General features: G+C 52.8%; 1 protein-coding gene across 3 annotated transcripts in view; it reads left to right on the forward strand.

Annotated features, from left to right (window-relative positions):
* Positions 1-19,681, forward strand: part of GRIK4 (glutamate ionotropic receptor kainate type subunit 4) — a 433,258-nt gene that overhangs the window by 265,498 nt on the left and 148,079 nt on the right. For all 3 annotated transcript variants that reach the window (XM_058687070.1, XM_058687072.1, XM_058687071.1), the window contains 3 exons: positions 744-841; positions 5,414-5,579; positions 15,569-15,747. In XM_058687070.1, the coding sequence (XP_058543053.1) occupies positions 744-841; positions 5,414-5,579; positions 15,569-15,747 (443 nt within the window). The remainder of the gene's footprint in view (positions 1-743; positions 842-5,413; positions 5,580-15,568; positions 15,748-19,681) is intronic.

Genomic DNA, 19,681 nt, shown 5'->3' on the forward strand with positions numbered 1-19,681 from the left:
CAAGCCACCCAGGCGCCCCTCCCCTTCCTCTTTATTTATTTATTTATTTTTTTAAAATTTTTAACGTTTATTTATTTTTGAGACAGAGAGAGACAGAGCATGAATGGGGGAGGGTCAGAGAGAGGGAGACACAGAATCCGAAACAGGCTCCAGGCTCTGAGCTGTCAGCACAGGGGCCCGATGCGGGGCTCAAACTCACGGACCGCGAGATCGTGACCTGAGCCGAAGTCGGCGCTCAACCGACTGAGCCACCCAGGCGCCCCTCCCCTTCCTCTTTAGATTTGAGGGGCTGACAGACTGCACGGCAGGTGACCGTTCTGTGAGCTGGGCCCTCAGCCCCCGAGGCAGCCATGCTGAGGCTCCCAGCACCCTCGCTGCAGGTCTGGCAGGATGGAATCCGCAGGTTTCCGCTGTTAGCCCCCGTCCTTCAGTGACAGCCAAGACAATTTACACACCCTGTTGGCTGTGGCCGTATGTTGTCATAACCTGGGTCATTTCCTCATTTAATACCTTCCATAAACTCCAATAAAGCTGTCCTGGAGCCCCATAGTCCAGAAGAGGAGAGGCACTGAGTTTGGAAAGGTGGGAGGAGGCTGGGGGGAGAGTGGCGGACGGTGAGGGTCCTGCAGGTGAAGGTTGGGCGTGAGCCTGAACCCCAGGCAGGGGAGCCGGCCCCCATCCCGCCTGATGAGTGCCTTGTTTCCTTTCCTGCTGCCCACGCTCCGTCCTGTTGCTGGCCGCAGTGTGTCAGATCCTCCCCAAGGGGGTGGTCGCTGTCCTGGGACCCTCCTCCAGTCCGGCCTCCAGCTCTATCATCAGCAACATCTGTGGGGAGAAGGAGGTGAGTGCTACGCCAACCTGGGGACTGTCTCTGGGCTGGCAACCTGTGCCCTGGGCCCAAAGATGTCATGGATTCTCAAGGTCTGGAGGAGCCCATCGGGGCCTGGTTGGTGTTACCAACAACAGCAATAGCAAAACAGTGAAAAGAAGTGGTCCTTTGTTGGGTACTTACTTTTCTCCAGGCTGTTTGGGTGGAGGGGACACGGAGGGGAGATTTCACAACAGGACTTTTAAACTGAGCTGCTCTGGGTCTTTGCGTCCCCGGGCGGGGCGTTGCGGGGGTGGGGGGTGCCTTGGAGGTGATGGGTGGAGGGAGAGGCTGTGGACACCAAGAAGACAGAAGTCTGAGCTCCCCAGGAATTGCTTCATGATTCTGTTTAGATACGGCGATTCTGGCAAAGAATGCCTTTGCGGGGGAGGCACTGCTACGTTTTATTGCTAAAATAAAGTTTGAAACTCTTGCTGTCTAAGTTCTCTAGGAAAAGGTTGTCTTTGGTTTTCTTCCCCATTCACCAATTCCAGTGTTTACTTCTTCAATCAGTGAATTCTTCCTCAGGTGTCACCTCGAACTTGAGCTTCCGTCGTTTCAGTGTTGAGATCATTTCCACTGGTTCCAGTTCCATGGGGGATAAAGACAGTTGGGGATGAGTTTCTGAGTAATAGCCTGCTCTCTGTTCCATCAACTCTCTCCCTCCTTTTCCCCTGGAGAAAACGAACTCGAAACTTTGTTGTTTCGCTTATTGCTGGAACCCTTCCTAGTTTCTCCAGGAATCTGTCAGTCTTCCCTTTCACATACATCCCTGGGAGACAGTGGCAAAGTACCCCCTCAGCCCTTCTCTGCCCCGAAGAGCCTTCTAGCCAGGGTCCTTCGAGAACAGACAGAGCTTGGTGACGGGAGGTGCAAGGTCAGGAGCCGGGGAGAGGGCAGGGCAGAGGGACAGAGGAAGGAAGGATCAGTCTTGCACCTTTTCTGGGGCCTGGAGGCTCAGCCTTCCAGGAGCAGTAGCTTTGGGAGGATCTGATTCTAGAAATAGGAGAAAATCCACCACGGGACAGATACTGCCTCAGCAAGCCACCCCTGCTGCCTATCCTCCATCCTCTGGAGCCTAACCCCCTCCCCCCCGGTCCCCTGGAGCCTACCACCACCCCCCTACTGTCCCCTGGAGCCTACGCCCTTAATGTCACCCACTTTTCTCATGGTCAGAAGAACGCCCGGCGAATCCCTGAGTCTTTGCCCAGATATCTATCTTGCCTCTTCATGAACCCACTCTCAGAATTGTTACCTGCACTTTATTTTTTTATTAATTTTTTAAATTTAGTTTTGAGAGAGAGCATGTACAAGTGGGGGAGGTGCAGAGAGAGAGTGGGACAGAGGATCCAAAGCGGGCTCCACGCTGACAGCAGAGGGCCCGATGTGGGGCTCCAACTCACAAGATCCACGATCATGACCTGAGCCGAAGTTGGACGCTTAACCGACTGAGCCACCCAGGCGCCCCGTTACCTGCACTTTAAAGTGTTTTGCCGTCCTAGCTCTAGTCCTGTGGCTGGTCTTGTCCCCCCACCCCCGCCTCCCCAGCCCTGGGCCACTGCCCTATAGGCTAAGCCCCCTGAGCCTTCTTGCCACAGGCCAGGTCTCTGTGGAGAGCTCCCCATCCCTACCCCCTCAGATGTCCTGAAAGATGACTCTTGACTCATCCTAGGCCAAAAAAGGTGCTTCTGTCTTCACTGCATTCCCCCGCCACCCCTGTACTCAGCCCCCCCCCTCCCCGATCTGACAGGCCTTGGCCCCAGGAAGTTAGAGCTGATGTTTAATTTAAATCTTTCTTGCCGTGCTCCAAGTAACAGCTCAGATCTCTGGCAGGCTGTTATTCCAGCAGTCCCTGTGATCTTCACCAAGTGAGGTTGCCAAGACTTCAGCTCCCCGTTTCCTCTTTTCTCCTCTCACCCCCCTCCCCATCACACTGCCTCACTGTCCCTTACAGTCACCCCCCAATCCCCACTCCAAAATGGCCTCCTCATGGGGTTCAGTGGATTTTTTTTTTCTCTCCGCTAACACATATCCCTTAACCCTGTTTGGCATTTCAGGCCAGAGGCAGAGACCCTGATTTATAACCGTGTTCCCCACCCTGCCACCCTGGCCCCTGTGCCACTGACCAGCCAGACAGGTTGTGCTGCCCAGGGAACAGCCAGCCGGTTACCCCTCCTTTGTCTGGTCATGTCCCTTCCAGAGCATCCTTTCCTTTCCGTTCAGATTATGCATTTCTTTTCATATTTTATGAGGCTGAACTGCCTCACACTGATTCCCCTCCGCTCCAGGGAAAAGAAATGGAGTTCTCACCGAGGAGTTCGCTTTCTGCCTCACCTCTCCTTCCCCCACACACCTCCACAATGACTTGCTGGGATGCATTTGCAATTGGAAATCAATTACGGATTGATCTTTGTCCTAGAGAGAGAATCAGCTGGATTGGCCCGGGCCATCCCTGCCTGGGCCCATCAGAGCAGCTGGCTGGTTTTCCAGCCGCCTGCAAGATGGCCGGGCTGTGCGGGAGACTTCCCACCGACTCCACTTCCTGGGGAGGCCCCTCCAGCCTCACCCCTGCACGGAAGAGTTTCAAGAGCTTTTTCAGGAGCCCCTAGATTTGGGGAGAAAAGGGGAAGGGAAGCAAGTAGGCATTACTGGAACGCTTACTTCATGTTAGGTACTGGGCCATTGTGTCCTCCATACACAGGCTCTCATTTCATCCTCCCCAAAATCCTAGAGGCACATATCATTCTCTCCATCCTAAGGGAGCATAGATAGGTTACGTAGTTTGCCCCGAATCACACAGCAGAACCTGGCTGCAAACGCAAGTCTATAACGTGGAAAACCCATTTGTCCTTCACTTTCCTGAATATCCAGAGTATTTTTCCTGATCCATCCATCCATCCATCCATCTCTAGGGTGTCTCTAAGGTTCCACTCTGTTGGGGGTGAGTTAGCTGGAACCGCGTAGGCTGGGTGGCCACACAGGAAGCGGCTAGCCAGCCTGGCCACCCTGCCCCTGCCTGGCCTTGGCGTCCATCTTGCTCCTTGGTGAACGGTTTCTCCTTTTAAGGTGCATTTGTTCTTTTTAGATTGTATGGGATGCAAAATACAAGCTGGGAAGAAGGACCCCTTGTGACACCCCTTAGATCCACCTCACTCTTCTGAGTCTTGTCTCATAACTCGCCAGGGTTTCTCCAGGTGTGCATTTTTCAGTCTCTGCTAGAAAATATTGGGTGCCCTCCCTGTGGTTCAAGGGCTAATCCTAGTTGAATTCAGGAGTTTCCTGATTTCTGCTAAATCTTCGCTCTCCCCTGCCCCCAGTCTCAGAGGAGCTCTGGTCTCTGGCTGACCTCTCCCAGAATCTTAAAAGGACAAGGTAGCAGACCCCTATAAACACCGTCTCAACATTATCCCAGACTTCAGACTGGCCCAGGCAAAGAAAACGTCTGCAGTCATTTCTGAATAACCCACTCTAGGAGCCGGTGAACTCACCACCAGGAAGTCCTTTCTGCTGTCTACCCCCAGTCCCGCTTGCTTTAACATCATTCCAAACCATGCTGGCTGTACCTTGGCCCTCCCATAGTGCACTGGTCCTAAGGAAGGACACGGGTTGAGGTTTCCTGAGTCCGTCTCTGATAGACGCAAGTAGCCTTCAGCTCTCCTGGCTCTGGCTACCAGGGATGAGGGTGACAAAAGCAAATCAAGGTGGATGGCAGCTTATTACGCTTTAACTTTCCTATTACCCACCCAATAGCCTAAGCTGCCAATAAAGCAGCATCACAGCCTGTTAATATCTCTTCCCAGGAGAAGAGAGGCAGCAGGCAGGGGCAGTGCCTGCCGGAAAGATCAGTAATAGACGCGGAGAGAAGCTGACACGGTCCTAATGAAGCCAGAGCAGGTTTTTATTTACCTGGCTCTGTTCAGAGGCTCTCTGGATGGCTCCTTAGCCTGCGGCAGGCGCTCCCTACTCCATGTGTATGTCTGTGCAGGCACCCGGTCCAGGCTGTCACATAGGAAGTTTGTTGGGAGCTGGTGTATACACTTGTCGGCCAGGCTGGTCTGATGGGGCTCCTTGCTTAGTCCCCAGGGCAGTGTTTTTCTCTTTCTGTCGTCTCTGCTCTGATTTATTAACTGCAAATAAAATACCATAAGGATTACGCCTCCACGAGCCTTTTGTCTGGCTGCCTTGCAGTGGGCAGTTGTTCTGAGAATAAAGACCTATTGTTTTGGCCTCTCAGGGCCACAGACCCCAGCTCCAAGGCCCACAGTATGTTTATACGGGTCTCTGGTGGAAGGGGTTCTCATCCTGGGTGGTCCTGTTTTAAGCACTGTCAAGTCCAACATCAAGGATGTCATCTTGTCTTCTTCCTCCGGTGAGGGTCCCGAAACCCGCAAGCTGCGCCTCCACCGACGTGCGTCAAAGGTCTCCCGTAGGCCTTCTTCTTACGCGGAAGAATCCACCGTCCACAGCCTCGCCTCACTCAGGCTTGCTGGCTTTTTCACTCATCCTGGATCCTCCCTGCTGCCTATTCTTTGCTCCTCCTCCCAGGTCCCCCATTTCAAAGTGGCCCCAGAGGAATTTATCAAGTTCCAGTCCCAGAGATTCACAACCCTGAACCTCCACCCCAGCAACACCGACATCAGCGTGGCTGTAGCTGGGATCCTGAACTTCTTCAACTGCACCACGGCCTGCCTCATCTGTGCCAGAGCAGAATGTAAGTTTCCCCAGCCGGGCTCCACCCTACACAGTCCTGGCTTGTGCATTTCAGCCTGATCGATTTGCCCCTGGCTGGGAGTAAGCCAGGTTGGGGAGGGCTCCCTCAGATGGCGGGGATGATTCCCATGTGTCCTTGGCTGTTTGTCTATATGGTGGCGGGGAGGGAGGGAGAGAGAGACATCCAGGAACACCCTTTGCCAGGCATGGGCGGAACAGAGAGAACTGGGTTACAGGGAGACTGGCCAACCTCCAAGCCTTTTTGCATCCACAAATTCCCACATTTTCAGCCTCATTGTTAAGGAGCTACAAAAAAGAGAGAGAGAGGGAAAATATAAAATTGGATGCATTTTGTACTTGATGGGTTGCAAAGCTTCTTCCCCTGGAGAGCGGGTTTTGCTGATGGAACGAGGTCCAAGGGCAATTCCTGATAAAGCATTTTTTTGCAAATGCAGGTTTTAGAAATACGGTGTCTCTGACTGTCAGACGATTTGTAACATAAATTTAGTGTTTATGAGATTTAGCTAATTTAAGCCAGCACTTTGCAGCAAATCTGTGCATCTGTGTGCTCCCAGTGACAGCTGTGTACCCACATGTGGTCAGGCAGGTGCTGGCCACTACCTGCCCCTGGGGCCCAGTGCCCGAGCCCCAGGCATCTGTGTCCTGTGCACCTCGCCTATGTAGGCCTCACCCTGCAGGGCTGGGTGGGCTCTGTTGGCAAAGGTTTGTCACCTCCCATCGTGGCTCCTTTTTTTTTTATGGGTTCCCCGGACTGCTCTGCATGCTTAAGTCTTTTCTCTACCCCGAATCGCTACAGCATCTGTAAACAAAGGCCCTTTCCCTGTCAAGGGTCAAAACCACCTTCTTTATCAGGCACTTGCACCCCACGGCCTCCCCGTGATGTGTATTCATTCCCTTATTCGCATAAACACAGATGTATGATTTACTCGGTGCTACCCAAGAAACAAAGTAACAGTCCCAACCCTGTGTGCGTTCTATATAGTTTCTTTAATTATTACAAGGACCCAGTGGGTTTGGAGGTGTTGGAATTCCCCCATGTGGAAGGTAAATAAAAGTCAAAATCCAGTTCCTCAGGCTCGTTGGCTGCCTGTGGACAGTGCAAACACAGAACATGTCGGGCATCCCAGAGAGCTCTATCGGACAGCACTGCTTTAGACGAGAAGTGTTTTGTGGCCAAAATAAAAAATGAAAAGGAGAAACGTTTGGATAAACACTTCATTCTGTTTCCCCCTCGTGGAGATTCACAGCACACATTAGCACGGATGCTCTGAGTTGTCCTGTGGCCAAAGCAACCACTTACCTCTTCCCTTCCAAATAGTTTTGACCATGAGTCCCAAAAGGCTGCTGATAGAAAAGCCCACCGGATGCTAGTAGTTGATAGAAGGGAGTTGGGCAACGTCGCATTCCACCAGCTGGCCCTCCTCGTACGGCATCCTCGAATCGCTGAATGGTGTCGCAAACTCAAGGATTCTCCCCTAGAAATGTTTGCCAGAGACCCACTCGGGCAGGACCGAACTGGTGCCCTCCATGCATATGGCAGGAATGTTAAGAGACAGAGGGCAGGCCGTAAATCTCTCCTGGCAGAGATCCTCCTGCAGCCCTTCCCTAGTGCCGAGTCCAATGTCTCACCAGCCTGATGGGAAGTTCTTTCTTACGTCTAGCCTCAGTCCTTCTTGTGCGTAGGGTGAGCCCTGCTCTCTCTGCTTCAGCTCTTCCTGGGAAGGAAGTTACTCCTCTGTCATTTAAGCACCTACTGTGCACTGAGCACTGTGCTAGAGTCTGTTGCCTCCTAGACCAAGGTTCTTTCCCTTAGAATCACAATATTCCTTGACATTCATACGAGTCCTTGCAGATGGCAAAGCACTTTCAATTACGATTTTGCCATTCCATTTCCCTCCTCCCCGGTTGTTCCAGAGCCAAGAAAACAGAGTCTTGAAGCTGCTCGGGGACCTGCTTGAGGTCGCACAGCTGGTGCGAGACTCTAACTCAGGTCCTCTGACTCTGAGCCGGAATGTCCTCCTCCACGGCCCCTCCCGCCCTCCTGGTCTGCACAGACAGACTCAGAGCCCCAGCTCAGGGTGGGCACGTTGTCCTTTGAGGGGGCAGAGCTCTCTCTGGAGCAGCGTGTCCCCTCGCTCCCTTGAGCGGGATGCAGGATGGCCGTGCCCAGACCCCGTCCTGAGAAGGATGAGCCTGCCCAAGTCCCAGAGAGGCCGGGCCACAGCCCAGGAGGGACTCATCGACCACACAGTGCTGCCTCTGCTTGAAGAACTCATCCATTGAGGCTTGCTGAGTGACTCCGGTCCCACCCACCAGGGCCCAGGGAAGGGCGGGCAGCGCAGGAGAAGTTCAAGGGCAAGGAGGATTAAAATCTAATCAAAGGGTGAAGAAATCAGGGACTGAAGGGAAATGTAGCTCAGAGCTTCGGAGGAGAAACTCTGCCATACTTCCTTATTAATGCAGGTCCAGGAGACACTGCAATTTGAATTAGGAACAGGCATCTAATTCTATTTTCCAGCCATCAGAATTAGGCATAACAGAGATCATTCCATGGGGAATCATACCACTCACTCTCCTTCTCTCCAAAAGTAGATTTTTAATAAGCGGGTTTTGGACCAAGTAGAGTTGTATTGTGTTTTACATTTTTTTTTTTTCTTGAATCGGGGGAGAAAGAACACCCACAAGTGCTTAGTTGTAATGAGGCTGGGGGAGAGGCAAGGGGCCTGGGCATGCCATATTGGTCATCACCATTGAGCGTAGGGGACGTGGCTGTTTGGGGGCTTCCAAGGAGAGTTGGGGTTCCCACCATGGCCCCTGAGGCCCCATTGGTGAGATCACCCAGCCTTGACACACAGTAAGCTTTTGAGACGCTCGGGATGGACCCAGAGCCTTAGACTCCCTTTGGTCACAGGCATTACGTATCTTCCTGGTACCTTTGTGTGAAGTTCAAATCACATGTATATTTCTTACGTTCGCCTTGGCGTTCTTTCTAAGTATTTACGCTCTCTGTGGCCATGTCGTGTGCCGCTATGCCTTCTGCCACCTGTTTACTTCCTGTGTGACCTTGGGAAGGTGACTTAGGAACTCTCTAGCCTCCTGTTGTCTTGCCTATAGAGTGGGGACAACGACACGTCCCTGGAAGGATGGCCGAGGGCATTCAATAGGATGACATACACCGAGCATGACACGGCAGCCACACTTAGGAAACAAGAGGCACACGCCAGTTTTCCTTCCCTTCCTTCTTGGAGCCCGTTTTTTTTTTTTTTTTTTTTTTTTTCTAATGTTTATTTGTTTTTGAGAGAGAGAGAGAGAGAGAGAGAGAGACTGAGTGCGTGCGGGGGAGGGGCAGAGAGCGAGGGAGACAAAGAATCTGAAGCAGGCTCCAGGCTCCGAGCTGTCAGCCCAGAGCCCGACGCGGGGCTTGAACCCGCGAGCTGTGAGGTCGTGACCTGAGCCGAAGTGGGTCGCTTAACCGACTGAGCTGCCCGGGCGCCCCCGTTGGAGCCCTTGTGAACAACGCCAAGTCAGGACCTGGAGCACAGCCACCAGAGTTCAGCTCTGTCCTCCTACTGTCCCTGTGCTTGCGAAACTCAGTCCAGGTGGTGGGAGAGGAGCAGACTCCGATCCTGGGGAGGAGGCACAGCTGGAGAGAAGTGCAGAATGTGCAGTAAAAGAGAACCGTCTTTGGAGTCAAACCAAGCTGCTCCGCCACTCAGGAGCTGTGTGATATCACGCACATCACTGTGCCTCTCTGAGCCTTAGTTCCCTCCTATGTAAAGTGGGAATAATACTGCTTTTCAGGGCATTCGGGTGGAAGGTATGGGGGCCCAGAACATAATAAACATTTACTCACTGTTACTTTATCCTGTAATTGAGGTCATGGCAGCAAGGAGTGGAGGAGACCCAGGGCCCCTTGTGAAAATACTGGGGCACTAGTGGACCTCTCCATGCCAGCCCCAGGAGGCACTCACTGTGGGAGGCCTTATCCTCATAGTGAGAAAAAAATTAACCATTTGTTGAGCACTCACTATGTGCCCAAAACCCTGCTAAGGCTTTTTAAAGTATCCCATTTAAATCTCACAATAATGGGGGTGCCTGGGTGGCTCAGTGGGTTAAACATTCAACTTTGGCTCGGGTCATGATCTCACGGTTCGTGGGTTTGAGTCCCGCATCAGGCTGTGTGCTGACAGCTCAGAGCCTGGAGCCTGCTTTGGATTCTGTGTCTCCCTCTCTCTCTGCCCCTCCCCTGCTCACACACTCTCTCTCACTCTCTCTCAAAAATAAATAAACGTTAAAAATAAATAAACAAACTTCGTGATAACCACAGAAGATGAACTCCATAAACATTCCTATTAGATGCATGAGGAAAAGAGAGATTAAGTGTTTTAACACACATGGTTCTTATTACCTCCTCCCCCTGCTTCTCCAAGTACTGTGGAAAAGGCAGAAGAGAGAGACCTTTTCTTTCCTCCTTCCAGGAGACAGCAGGAGTGCAGAGGCCAGGCTCTTCCCACACCCACCCTTACCATCAGAGGAGATGGCCCACAGAGCCAGGCAGGGCAGAGGACAGCCCTCCTGTGAGCAGGAAGCCTCACCTCGTCCCCCAGGCCCTGTCTCTCTCCTCCTCTGGCTCCTGTAGCCTGGTCTCCCCTGCCTGGCCTCAGGGCCAAGCCCAGCTGTGGGATGAGACAAAAACCAAGAAGCAGGTGAAATGCACCATTCAGGCCCTTGAACTTGTTCTGTGCCTTTTCCCTACTGGCAACACCGTAGACTCTCATTCCCATCTCTCCGTCAGGATCTGCTGCCAAGGAAAGGTCTGAAAACTGAAAATGACACACCCTGAGGCCTGTGCGGCCGGCACGGGGAGAAGGGAATGGAGCCTTTCCAGGTTCAGGGCAGTGGGTGCAATGGTGAACCATGTTATCTCCCTAAATCCTTGCTCCAGACCTCTGAGGTCACTATTATATCAGCTGCCTCCCACAAGATGTCAAAGTGCTGTCTGTTCTGGGAGTATTAGCATTTTTCTAGAACCAAAGCCCGTAGCCAAGGGAATCAGCCTGTGGAGAGAGAGGGATGCCAGTCGAAATGGGTGTTTATTCTTTTTTTTTTTTTTTTTTTTTTTGATACAAGGGTCCTCTGTGCCCCTGTAGACCCATCACTTAGGTATTTGTGTCCTTGTCCTACGGCCCTGTCCAACCCCGGCTGTGCCTTTCACAGCTCTTCTCTCCTCCTCCCGCCCTGCCTGGCCCCCTGCCTTCCGGTTGCAGAAGCCAGCCTCCCTCCTTCTTCCCAGAACAGCCGGCCTGCTGAGGCTCTCATCGATCCATCCCGTTGCATCCTGAGCGAGACTAATGGGTTCCCCAGGTCCCTCTCAGCCCTGGACTTGGCAGGCAGACCTGCTGCTGGGCCAAGGGCCCCGCAGGAGAAGAGGGCTGGGGTAGAGGTGGAGGGGAAGCTGGGAAGAGAACAGCTCTTAACCCCTCTGGTGGCAGCAGCAGCCTTCGGCGAATCCCTTAGTGCCATTAAACAGATCGCGGGGAAGAGAATGACGATTGGAAAATGCCACACTGCGCTGAAAAACTCCTAATGTTCCTAGTGTAACTAAACCACACTTTCCCTTCTGCAAATTCCTTCCACTGCCCGGAATAAAAAAGAAAAAGGGATCCCTTTCTGATTCATAGAACTGAAGAATCCCTAGACTGGAAAAACATCAGTGTTCTTCTAGAGCAACTTACCATTCCCTGGGTTAATTCACTCTCTGACAGTCATCAAGAGGGGCTTCAGGCTTTCCTTGATTACCTCCAGTGACGGGGAACTCACTACCTTATGATGCAGCCCACTGCATCTTTAGACAGCTCAGACAGAGGTTCTTCCTTAGGTTAAGCTAAATCTGTCTCCCTGTGACCTCCATCCACCCTGTTCTAGGGTGTCGTCCTTCAGGCTGCCAAGAGCAAGTCTGTCTCTTCTTAAGCCAGGCACCCCCTTCCTTCAGCTGCTCCTCAAGTGGCATGGTGTCTGTTCCCCACTTGGCACCGCTGCTCCCCTGCTCTATTGAGATGTAGGGTCTCTCTCTGCGCCCCCCCCCCGCCACAGTCTCCCAGGGAGTCTTCCCTGGGAGTCTTCCTTGGGAGTCTCTAGTTCAGCCCACCAGCCAGCACTGTGCCCCCTGCCTCACGCTGGGTGTGTGCAGAAGAGTTTGAAGTGGGATTCCTACCCACCACCATGAAATACTGAGTGCTTATGCATATACTATAATGTATATACCTATATGCATGCGTATACGCTACCAAATATTTTACATAGTTTCTAACCAAGAGCCGTATTTTGCGGATTGGATAATAAATCTGGGAAGAGGAGGAGATGGGATGAAAGGACAGTTAGGATGTGAATGGGTGGGGGAGGGGTCGAATGGAAACCAGAGTTGTGAAGCATCTTCTAGGGGACCGGATACTGCTCTGCTTTACTTGACATCCTCTTACTAACCCTGTAAGGTAGTTGTTATCCTTACTTTACAGGTAAGGACACTGAGGCGCTGGGGGTGGCAGGGGCGGGGGGGGGGGTGGTGGGTAGAGAGCCACCAGAACTAACCAATCCCAGCAGCACCGGAGCCGGAACTCACCTGCCACCCTGTTCCCTGTCTGCTGCTTCCAGCCTGGGAAAGGGGTGACGGATCAGAGATCCTGGGTGGGATGCAGAGCCCTCCGAGCACTCGCTGCCCTTCTCCCCTCCCTGTCCCCACCCTGCTTCTCACTCAGCATGTGCACAGTATGCTGGAGGAGATGGGTGGGGGGGTGCTACTTCCTTGTTGAAAGGGCAGCAAAGCACCCCAGGGGCAGTCGGGTGAGGCACGCTGGGCATTAATTGAAGCAGGGTCCCCAGTTTATCTCACGTCTAGGAGGTCTTCCCTGGAAGCTCAGGGCACCTGCCAGTTTTAAAAGGATGAACTGCCCCTATGCTGCCCTGGCCAAGCGTCTCCATGCTCTGCCTAATCCCCGTGGCATCCTCCAAGCTTCCCCGTCTCGTCCCGCTGAACTGCACCGCCACTCCGAGGAATCCCAGGGGATTTGGCCTCTTTCCCAGCCTGACTCTAGAGACTCTACAGACCCTCCCTGCTACATTCCAGGACCAGTAGCCTTGCCCTCTGTCTCCACTCCCTTACTCACCCCTCCAGCTGCCCTCTCCCCCATAGCATGCCCAGGCAGATCTTTTCTTGAGCCAAAGAGATGGCCAGCATTCCAGGAGCACCGGCTGTGGCCTCCCCTGCCCCCCTTGTATAGGGTCTTTGGGGTCAGGTGCTCTGACCTTTGTGCAGGTGGGGTTTTGCTTTTCATGACCTCTGAGGAAGGCGTGAATATTCTCCGGGAAGGTGAATATTCTCTCCATTTTACACACAGAACTAAAAGAGGCTGCCCCGTGGAAACCCAGATGATTTAGCCCATCAAACAAAATATGGGTATGGTGGGAACCTTGTTATAGACTTAGTTGCAAGTCCCTGCGCTCTAAGCTCCCAGAGGGCAGGGCCTGTATGATACCTCTTCTCTGCTGACGTCCTATGGGCCCAGTGCCTGGCTTCTTGGGACACACAGATGTTGGTTGAACAGGCTTGGACTTTAGTCCCTTTTTATTCGGCCTCACTGAGCCACACCTGCCTTTGAGCTGTTGTGGGGATGAGTAAATGCGGAAGGAACAGTGAAACCACACATTCCAGCATCTCAGTGAGTTCTCCCCTGTTACACCCATTTTGCAGATGAGGAACGGAGCCTCAGAGAGGTTAGACGACTTCTCAAGATCACACAGCTGGTGAGGGTCAAGCCCCTCCTGATGGGGGTGGTGGTGAGGGGCTGCAGGGGGCACAGACAGCAGTGGGAGTAGAGGTTCACAAGTCTCCTTCGAGACCCTGTGGGGGAAGGAAGGAGAGGCCCACTGGTTCTGGAACCTCTTTTTTTTTTTTTTTTAATTTTTTTTTTTAACGTTTATTTCTTTTTGAGACAGAGAGAGACAGAGCATGAATGGGGGAGGGGCAGAGAGAGAGGGAGACACAGAATCGGAAGCAGCCTCCAGGCTCTGAGCCATCAGCCCAGAGCCCGACGCGGGGCTCGAACTCGCGGACCGCGAGATCGTGACCTGAGCTGAAGTCGGACGCTTAACCGCTGAGCCACCCAGGTGCCCCATGGAGCCTCTTTTGAATGACCGCCCGCCCCTCCCAGAGTTTTCCCTTCCTGCTACAGCTGCCGGCTTGCCGGACCGCCTTGTTGGGACCCATGGTGGGAGGATGGGGGTTGGCACTACCTTCCCAGAGCCCCTGGCTTCATTGCCGGGCCCTTGGGCTCCACCCTGCCACCTCATCCTTGTCAGATAACATGCCGGGTGTGGGGCTTTCGTCCCCGAGTCCAGAGATGTAAGACACACGCCCCCGAGCCCCTCCTAGGTTCTGTGTGTGCTGCTGCTTATGCGTATGTCCTGAGAGGCACCCGGTCTCATGGGAAGAGGGCTGGCTGGAGATGACAAAGTAGGGACTCTGGTCCCAGCTGCGTCCCTGTGTGACTAGGCAAGTTTCGTCATCTCTACAAATCAAGGGAGGTCGAAGAGATGCCCTTCAGAGCCCTCCCCGCGCCGCCCTCCCAGTCTCTCTCTCTCCTTTTGATCTTTGAGGGTCGGGAGGGTGAGGAATCTGCACCAGGGGAGTCTGGGGTCATGTTCAAGACAGGCCTGCAATGAACATCCTGTAGCTGGGGCAGAGAGCGGAGCCCAGGGGCCTTTGGTTAGAAAGCCAGTCCTTCCTTGCCATCCAGGGTATGGAGCCGGGTCCAAGAGCCTCATGTTTCCCTCTGTGTGTGGGATTAAAATGCATCGTAGGATTGTGGTGAGGACTTAGAAAAGCCACGTAGAATATTTAGCCCATTTTCTGGAACAGAATAGAAACAGAATCAGGATCCAATAACTGTTACTCTTGTCGTTGCTTTTGGGAACGAATGCCTTTGCTTCTCTTTCCGTTGGAGTTGAGACCAGTGTCTTCCCGGGAGACCCCACCCTCCACCCCTCACACACACCTTCTTCCTGGCCTGCCTTTTCAGAGGCAAAGCTGAATTGAGACCCTTGTGTCGCAGTGATAACATTCCAGAAACCCTCCTCCCACCCCTGCTCCTAGACAGCAGACAGCTGGGGGGAGGGGGGGGAGGTGGTGGTGGGGAGAGTCCTTCGCTCACAATCCTGTATTTTCGCTTTGTTCTGGGCCCACGTTATTGCCTGCTGGAGTGCAGTTCAAAGCCTGTCCTCTTATCATCATAATGTTACCTGGTCTTAATGCAGCCACCCTGCTCTGAGGAATTCAAAGGGTTTTGTTAGGCCTGTTAACTGGGCCTTATGATCTTGAGGAAACGCCTCCCCCACATCTACATGAAAACAAAGGCTGGGCTCTTGTAGGGCTAGATGGAACATCTGTGAACATCCATGGGCGTTCATGATGGGTGAGGCGTGGGCCTGAGCACTTTACAGATTATCTCAGTTAGTCCTCGCCACCGTCCTGGGAGCCGGCTGCTGTTACTTTCGTTTTTCAGATGAGGAAACTGAGGCCAAGAGCCCCGGCCACATGAAAAGGTCACTTCATGAGTGGGTGGCCAAGTTAGGGGGAGACACCAAGCCCGCTGGTCTCTGAACCCTGGTCTCGGCCGCTCCCGAGCGCTGTGGGAAGGAGAGTGGGCCCTCAACCCACTCGAGGGACCTCCGTCTCTCTTTAGAAGAGCCTTGCTGAGGGCTTTGGGGGAGGCCATAGGGGCTCGGGAGCATTCTTTTTACTTTAGAAGGACTGTCGAAGCCCACAGAGGTTGAGACGCCTGCTCGGCACCCGGCCGTAGGGCCGGACCCACGACCCCGCCTCCAGCCCCGGTCTTTGCTTGTCTCGCTTTTGCTCCAGTGTCTCCCCAGGCAGCACGGCGGACCCTCAGGGGCTTCATCCTCTCTCCCCTCCAGGCCTTTTAAACCTGGAGAGGCTGCTGCGGCAATTCCTTATCTCCAAGGACACACTCTCCGTCCGGATGCTGGATGACACCCGGGACCCCACCCCGCTCCTCAAGGAGATCCGGGACGACAAGACAGCCACCATCATCATCCATGCCAACGCCTCCATGTCCCACACCATCCTCCTGAAGGTGGGAGCCGGGCCGGGTGCGGTGGGCGGGGAGCATCCTTCTCCCTCCTCCCTCTCTCCTCCTGAGCTGGTGCCCTGCTCCCTCTTTGCCTTGGGTGTTCTCCCTGGGTCATGGCCTCCGAACCCTGGCAGACTTCTCTGTGCTTCACTTGCAATGGATGGCTCCTGCCAGCTGAAAGAAAAAGCAGATTGAGGATGATGTTATAAAAATATTAACTCCTGGTGCAGCCGGGCGGGCAGCCCCCAGCTAAGACCCTGCCAGGGTTGGTGGGTTCCCAGGAGGGGCCGGGGCAGTGGGGGCAGGGCACTTGGGGCAGAGGCTATGTGCCAAGTGGTTCAAAAGTACTTCCATATTTTGACAAGCTGGGCAGTCCCGTGAGTGTGTACCATCCTCTGTAATCCCCGTACGGTGTACTAGTTTGCAGACTGCTGCTGTGTCATATCCCAGCATAATCCTCTCGATGACTGTGTGGGGCCGGTATCCTGTCTTCCCTCGACAGATGAAGACACTGAGACTCTGGGAGAGGAACGGCTTTGTCCGAGGCTCCACCAGTGAGGAGCAGAGCCGGGCCGGTACCCGTTGTCTCTGACAGCTGATCAGTTTCTTCTACCTACCCCTCCTCAGAATACAAGGGGCAGGGTGGCGGTCCCTGGATCAGAACTCACAGTAAGAGAACCTGGAGCTCTGTGAGTGAGGCCCATCTGAGAACGAGAGAGAGACAGAGGAAGACCAAGAGAGAAGTCAGGTGCCAGGGGAACAGCTGGAAACATCTGGGCAGCCTCAGAGTCCCCTGCCACCAGTTCCTGGGCTGGTGGCTGGGCTAGCCATGTAACCCCAGACAGACAGACCCTGCTGCGGGCTCCTCTGTGGCTCCCAGCAGCTCCCCCAGGCACACTGGCCTCTTCCAGGGCCCCTCTAATTGCACATTTAAACTCAACCTGCCATCTTCCACTGGGGGAGCGAGGCTCCTTGTTAACCTCTGCCAAGCTGTGAGGAGCCCGCCAGACACTCAGCTGATTGTCTCTTCCTCCCCTTCCCCCTCTCCCTCTCCTACCCACCCCTCCTCAGCTAGTTTTGGTCTCAGAGTTAATAAGAGATTTGAATGAGTTCTCTGAGTACTGAGTTTCTCTGAAACTCCCTTCAGCCCGTTGCTATAGTAATTTTGCACAGCTCCAAACCCACGTCTGTCTGGGAGCATATACTCCAACTCTCACACATACACACACACACACACACACACACACACACACTCAAACAGAATTTTTTTCTGTATTTCTTTTCTTATGTCTGGGCCTATGATCAATGAAGTTATCAAGGATGGAAAAAATCCTCTAGGTTTTAGGGGAAGCTGGGGGCAGGGAGTAAGATAATTGTCCCCTCCCTTGCAGAGAGCAGTCAGGACAATGCACAGTCCCTGCTGCAGTAGCCAGAGCCCATCCCTGGACAGCCTCCAGGCTGAAGCCTTTTGGGGGCATCCCTTATAATGATAGTGTAATAACCTCCGGAATGCTTTATGGCTCCCCGCATGCGTGATCGGGCTCTTTTATTTTCTAATAATATGTCTATCGTTGAAATTTTAGAAAGTACAGGGGCGCCTGGGTGGCTTGGTCGGTTAAGCATCCGACTTCGGCTCAGGTCATGATCTCACGGTCCATGAGTTCGAGCCCCGCGTCGGGCTCTGTGTTGACAGCTCAGAGCCTGGAGCCTGTTTCCGATTCTGTGTCTCCCTCTCTGTCTGCCCCTCCCCTGTTCATGCTCTGTCTCTCTCTGTCTCAGAAATAAATAAACGTTAAAAAAATTTTTTTAAAAACCATATAACCGTTCTCACCTCTATTCAGTTCAACTTTAAAAAAAAAAAAGAAACTTTAGAAAGTACAGAAAAGCACATAGAAGCAAATAGAAATCATCATAGCTGCTTCTTTCTTTCTTGAAGCCTTGACTTTGAGGTCTGATAGAGAAATCTTACAGGGACACATGGAAAAGTAAGACATTCCGTCACCCAGAGACAGCCACTATGAAATTTTGTGGTCTATCCTATCTACCTTTGTAGACACATTTGTTTGTTTTCAAAATGATCGTCGCACGGCCCATGTACTTCTGTAACCTGCTTTTTTTCCCACTCAACGATGTGCCATGCGTTTTGCTTTGTGTCGTTACGTATTTGTCTGCAAATATTTTAATGGCGCATCATTTCTTATCATGTGGGCATACCATAATTTATTTAACCATCCCTTTATTGTTGGAGGTACAGGTTGTTTTCAATCTTTTGCTGTAATAAACAATGTGGGATGCGCATCTTTGTACATAAATCTTTATGCACGTTCACGAATATTTTCTTATCATAAATTTCCAGAAGTGAAATTACCGAGTTAAAGATATGCATGCTTTTAAGGGTTTTGATATGATTTGCCAGATTGCCTTTTAAAAAGGCCATAACAATTTATACTCCCATAAGTGTATAGGTATCTTATGGCACCCTTGCCAATACTGGGTATTTTCATTCACGACACTTTTTTGTCAATGGCTGTGCTTTTGAAGAAAACTCTCCCCGTAGTGACGATTATTGGCAAAGGGTTCTGCTGGGTGACCAGTGGCAGGCTTTCCTGGGACCACTTGTTGCCCTCAGCCCCTGTGACCTTAGAACCAAGCCCGTCAATGACGAGCGAGGCTTCGGAAACCAGTTCCCTTTGTTTCCGTTTGACTTCCTAGTGCCCCCAGCAGGGATGCCCTGCATCGGGTCTGGGCTGGGGCTGCAGGCAGCTCCTCTCCAGGGTTACAGCACAGCCCTGGGGGCTGGGGGGTGGGGCTCCATGAAGGATGGATTCAGTGTGGGAAGCAGTGTGAGCAGAGAGCCCAGGGAGCTTCCGGAAGGCTCGGTGTGCACACGCAAGCCTGGCCCTGGAGCTTGGCAACACTCTGCTTGCTGTCTCTCGATTTCAGAAGGATTTGCAGAGTAATCCCCTACTTTATTGAGCAGCTGTTCCGGCAACAAACTTCGTGTTTACCCAGAATTCCGGTCTTAAAAACCAAGGATCTCTTGTCTTTTATCTTTGGGTAGCAGACTTCACAAATGGGTTTTAACTATCTGACGGTGCCCCCTCCCCGTCCCCTGGCCCTGCCCATCCCTGCAACCAGGGGGCTCCCACCCATCTAGGCAGTGATGAACCCGCAACGGCACTTTTATATGGACTGTTGCGGGGGGTGGGGGGGGCGGGGATGGGCATCAGGCCATACCAGCCTCTTGGGAGTTGAGGAGGAAGCAAGGCCTCGAGCCCCATGTGACCGACCCCAGCACCGTCTTGCCCTGGTGTAGAGCCCTTCTGTACTTCGGTCTCCAGTGGAATCGTGGCAATAGAAGGACTCCAGCCTGCTCTTAAAGGAGTCTGTGGGGGCTCCTATAAGAACGTTCACAAAGTTACCAGAGTTCCTCAAGAGAAAAACACTTTGTAAGAGGAAAATGTAATCACCCTGGCCCTTGTTTTCCCCTCACGCACCTCCATAGTCACGACAGAAGCGGTTTCCCAGTGGCCCTGGGGCTGCAAGATACATGATGAAAATCTGTCAGAAGGCATGAGGACCCTGGGGAGAGCCGGGCTCATTACTTACCTGATCTACTTGTCGGCTTCTGTGGCACCTGTCATGCTCAAAGCCGGGCACACTGACGGGGGGAGGTTGGTGTGGGGGACCTGTGATGGCTACAAAGATCAGACAAAAGGGAGGCTGTTCTGGAGTCGCAGCCTCCCAACTCTGGGACGATAACACGCGGGTGTGCTCTGATCAAGGGTGAGGCATGTCACAAGCAGCTTGTTCCTTACTACTAATAAAGGACCAAAGTTTGCAAATGATTCACTTGTTTCCTACATTACTGCAGATTCAAAGACTCTTAGGAGCCTGGCTCGCTCGCATTTGTCGGGTTGAGTTAATTTGGGAATTG

The sequence above is a fragment of the Neofelis nebulosa genome, chromosome 10 (genome assembly GCF_028018385.1).
Source record: "Neofelis nebulosa isolate mNeoNeb1 chromosome 10, mNeoNeb1.pri, whole genome shotgun sequence".
In the NCBI taxonomy this organism is placed as follows: Eukaryota; Metazoa; Chordata; class Mammalia; order Carnivora; family Felidae; genus Neofelis; species Neofelis nebulosa.